The following is a 5,177-nucleotide window of genomic DNA, read 5'->3' on the forward strand; positions in this document are numbered from 1 at the left end:
GAAACATTTTAAAGATAGTAATATTAATCATTTTCGTTAGGTGTCTTTAGCTATTGACACGTGCTTAAAGTATTAGTCTTTATACGTTAGTTGGTAGGTTTGGTTGTGTCACATAATAGTTATGGACACAATACAAAGTAAACTTAGTTGTTTGTAGGTTTTAGATACGATTGTGAAAATGGTGTCTTTTTTTTGTACCTGTATCGCAGTGTTAGTGGCTGTAAAACTTTACAATAAAATGACGATGGGTATATATAAAGGAAAGGAAAAGTTAAATGGAAAAACAGTGATTGTTACAGGAGCAAATTCAGGTAATATTTCAATTATGAATACATTTCCGATCACAGATAAAATATGTTTTATACATGTATTTTTTAATTTATTTTTGAGAAATTGAAGTTTCAGTAATATTACACGTATATAAACTTTTTGTGTATGCTACGTTACGTTATGTTAGAAATTGAAGAAAAGTCGTAATATTTATGAATGAATTTTAATTTAAAAGATAATTTACAAATTTGGTATAAACAGGTTTTATTAACTTAAGTTATGCCATTTAAGCTATTTAAAAGAAATTGAATTAATAAAATAAATATAATTAAAAATACATAATATGTAATATAAATATAATTAAAAATACAAAATTTTTTTTAATCCATCAAATATAATTTTGTGTTAAACTGAGATAAAATAATCTACTTAACCAAATAAAATTATACAAATTAGTAAAGAAACTTACTATAAAAGTAATTATATTTTTATAGCACTGCGGTATCATAATTATAATTTTATAGCAATTTTAACAACAACAAAAAATTACTTAATCTATTTAAAAAATATATTAATGTTCTAGATCGCAACTTATTCAATGTGCAATTTTCTAGTATGAATCTACACAATCATTCATTAAGATTAGCTTTTGTATTATTTTAGGTAGACAGTTGTATTTTTTGATCTCGTCTGACTTCTATGCTATAAGTAGTACCAAAATAAAAAAATGTTTCTTATAGAATTTCAAAGAAATTTTAAAAACTGAAATTGAAATTTGTAAGTTCAACAATATATTTTATATTTTCAGAAAAATGTTTTTTAAACACATGTTATTGTTATTATATTTTATGAAGAAAACGCTTTTAATTGATTAATTTGCGTTTTTATGTTCCCTGAGTATAAGTAGATTACCACAGTACAATTTTGTCTTTGAATTTTATATTCCTATTATGATTTTAAGGAATTAGAGCCATCAAAAAATATTGTACACATACGTATATACTAGAATAAAGATTCTGACTGGCATATTTTATTCTAAGAATACCATTAATTTTTAATGATTCTCCTTTGAGCTGCAAATTCGGCATATCGTTGCCATAAAAAAATGCTTATTGTGACAACAATTGACTTGAGTAATAAATACTTTCATGGTCAAAAGTAAACAAAAACACTTTTCTATGATATGATTTTTTTAATACTGATATCAATTCCTTCTTAATATTATATTTTTAGGAATTGGTCTAGAATCTGCTAAAGATTTAGCTCAAAGAGGAGCTAAAGTTGTTATGGTGTGCAGAAATATAGAAAAAGCGGAAAAAGTAAAAGAACAGATTATAAAAGAAACAGGCAATAGCAATATTTTTGTAAGTATAAACATGTTCCTGTAACACTTATGTATTATATTAATAATAAAATTATTTTTATAGATTAAACACGTAGATTTTGCATCTTTAGACTCTGTTCGCAAATGCGCAAAAGAAATCTTAGAAGAAGAAGAAAAAATTGACATTTTGTTGAATAACGCCGGAGCTACAATGCTTTGTTGTCGTCGAATAAAAACATCAGACGGATTGGATATATTAATGCAAACTAATCATTTTGGACCATTTTTATTCACAAACATACTGTTAGGTAAATTAAAGTATTTTTAATATACATATCATTTACAGCATTGATAGAAGTATATTTTTACAGATAAAATAAAAAAATCAGCTCCTTGTCGGATTGTCAATGTTGCGTCTGTTCTACACATCCTTGCTAAAGTTAACTTCAAAGATTTTAAAACACCTGCTCATTGGGTTAATCTGAAGACATATAATCTTACTAAATTAGCTAACATATATTTCACTAAAGAATTAGCTATGAAATTGCAAGGAACAGGTAATATATATAAATATAATAGTAAAAATTATGCATGTAAATTTAACAAAAAGCATCTTAATTTACATATATCATTAAATTTATTTTTGTAGACATATTCGTATCTCGTTATTTTATATAAAATTATTGATTTTATTTTGATTGCAGGTGTAACAGTTAACACTTTGCATCCAGGCTTTATAGCTTCTGATATAGTAAGAGATTTACCAAATTTTTGCAGATTTCTTTATAACACTGTTTTTACTGCATTATTCAAAGTAAGTAGCATAACACTAGTATAATATTTAACATATTTATAACACATTATATTTTTTAGGTTTCAAAAGACGGAGCTCAGACATCATTATACGCATGTTTGTCGCCTGAAGTTGCAAATATAACTGGAGAATATTTTTCAGATTGTAAAATATGGAAATCTCCGCATATATTCGATATGGGAGTAGCAAAGAAATTGTGGGATATAAGCGAAGATGCCGTTAAGCTTCAACCAAATGAAACACATTATTAAGTAATTAAACAATGATTTAAAATGCAAAGGGCTTCATATTGTTTCGATCGAATGACTAGTATAAAATATATACTTAAACATGTTTCCAAATCATCATAAAATCGAAGATAAATCATATTTAAAATAAAGATAACTTTTAATTGTTGCAAAGTTAGATCATTTGGAAGTACAATTATCTGTAATTCTAATCAGCTCGAGTCGATTGGAAAGAGCTTTATGATAGTTTGAACAGACTTTCGATATTATTTTTATTAAGATTGAACTGTGTAGTTTAGAAAAAAAAGTTATTAAAATTGTTGAGTCTCGATTGAAATTTATATCATTTATTTTCTAATTGAATATACTAGAATTCTCAACATTTTTGGAAATGTCCATTTCAGCATGATATTTTATTATTTACATGTATTATTTTAATAATATATTTTTTGTGCATTAAAATAATACAATGTATTGTTTTCGACCATCGTGACATATTGGGGTTAAGATGGTCCTTATTTAATTTAAATAAATAAATAAATGAGAATTATTTATGATTTATACCTTGAAACTTAATGCGTTAAAAAGTTTCTCACGGTGGTATCCCGTTTTAGCAAAGAATTTTTTTTTTTTAAAACAGTTAAAAGTTTAATTTGAAAGCATAAATTAATCCCTTTAATTGTAAATAAAAATCTGTTTTAAATGATGATCCTCATAAATATATTTTTTCATTATATTGCTAAAGCATATTTAATTATTAAATTTAAAGAAAATTTTAATATAATAAAAAATAATTTAAAGCGACAAAAAGTGTATATATATAACAGCCGTGCAAGAGTCGGTCGCGACTTCCAATTCAAGATTTAATAAAAAATAAGGTAAAATAAAAAGTAAGAGTCGTGTCACGGTAAATTTCTTCTCTTTGCAGAGACCTTGGAGCGCCTGATGCAACAATGCAGTCAGCAGTGGTTATGCAACTTTCGATTGTTTGGCAACTTTCGCGTTACGGTTGGCATTTGGGCCGAGAGGCAAAAGTAATTGGGACGTATCGCTTGCGGAATATTTATCGCTCGTCCTCCTTTAGAGGAGGGAAAGATTGACTGTGGGGTCGCGAAAGATGGGTCGTCCTGACCTCACCTGTCACTCGGCTCGTTGTGCGAACACAAATTCAATTTCGCCACAGCTTTAACCCAAAATTTGAAACGTCAATAAGATTCAGCCGCTTTCAGTGTAATAACATAAAAAAATATCACACATCATGTAAGTGGTTTGAGGGACGGTGAAGGTGAACTTTGTATAAGTGAAAAGTAGCTTCAACATATTTGTGATATATTTGGGCTATACGTCCAAAACATTTTCGTTGACTTCCGACAAGCGACGACAGTGCAGACAAAAATCGATTGTCATATACAATATTGAAGATGGGTATAACACAAAATCGATAATCTTATATGTTTGCGATTCAGTTAAAAAAGTTATAGACAAGGTCGTTTATTTTAATTATTTTTAGACGTCTAGGGTTTTTAATAACGGAATTTATGACTCGGATTGATTGAATGATAATGAAAACAAATAATTTATTAAATAATTTTAATAGAAACTGAGGTATCATTAATATATTTATTAAAAAAGTAATTAATGTAAGAACAACTTCGTGAGTGAATAAATAATTTTTAACAAGTTAATCGTGATTGACTTTAGCAAACGCCTTTTCAAAATCTACCAGAATCCAAAGATTTCGAGACAAAGTTTATTTTTTTTAGGTTTGTTACAGTTAATCAAGATTGGTGGATTCAAGAAGCATACATCTGTAATGATTATTAATATATTTATGTAATATAATTTTAAATACTTTTGCCCTGTAATTATCAATGGACGACTTGTCATCCTTTTTGACTTTAAATAATTTTCACAACTCTGAAAAACAGGATGATTAAAAAATTATATAAAATATATACCGAAGAAGGTTTAAAAATACTGGACTTGCATCCTTTCAGAATGTAGTCCGAGATAAAATTAGGAAAAAATTAGATTTATTCACTTTTAAAAATCTGTGGTCCAGAGCGATCAAACTATTATATTTTAACTCAAAGTTTTTGATTGACAACACAATTTACCATGTACGCTGTATAGCATTGTAATTAGAAATAAAATATCAAGGTTTATTTTATACCAAGTGTTTTCATCCAAAATTTTTTTGAAACCTAAGATTTAAAGCTGTTCCTGCTCATCGACACTAAATAGCAATAAAAGTTTAACATCTAGTTTAAAAATGAAAGAAAATTTCGGTTACTTCTCAATCGTCGGTCTTACAAAAAAACGACCAAAACAATAACATAAAATATGGAAATATTCGTATAATAAGAAGCTATGTAAAGTATGGAAACAAAATAGGGAAAGTTAAGAAGCTACAATTTAATTTACGACTTTTTTACAATATTACTATTTTAAATGAGTAAGAATCAAAAGAAGAACATTTAAACCAAATTTTGATAAATAAGAGAGCGCAAAAAACAATTATCACGTCTCAGAAGTAAAAAAT

At 26.9% G+C, this 5,177-nt stretch overlaps 1 protein-coding gene across 2 annotated transcripts; it reads left to right on the forward strand.

Annotated features, from left to right (window-relative positions):
- The first annotated feature begins 30 nt into the window (after positions 1–30).
- On the forward strand, positions 31–3,182 carry LOC148236497 (retinol dehydrogenase 12-like). 2 transcript variants are annotated; one of them, XM_088182970.1, is made up of 7 exons: positions 31–93; positions 158–311; positions 1,504–1,634; positions 1,698–1,902; positions 1,966–2,151; positions 2,299–2,408; positions 2,468–3,182. In XM_088182970.1, exons 2-7 carry the CDS (start codon positions 179–181, stop codon positions 2,657–2,659), a joined length of 957 nt encoding a protein of 318 aa, XP_088039096.1. In that variant the 5' UTR covers positions 31–93; positions 158–178; the 3' UTR covers positions 2,660–3,182. The 2 variants fall into 2 exon arrangements, with proteins under 2 accessions (XP_088039096.1, XP_088039095.1); XM_088182969.1 differs by having other exon boundaries at positions 46–93; positions 148–311.
- Positions 3,183–5,177: the final 1,995 nt, after the last annotated feature.

This window comes from Plectrocnemia conspersa, unplaced genomic scaffold (genome assembly GCF_051122295.1).
Source record: "Plectrocnemia conspersa isolate PC_06_02 unplaced genomic scaffold, ASM5112229v1 ptg000003l, whole genome shotgun sequence".
NCBI classification, from domain to species: domain Eukaryota; kingdom Metazoa; phylum Arthropoda; class Insecta; order Trichoptera; family Polycentropodidae; genus Plectrocnemia; species Plectrocnemia conspersa.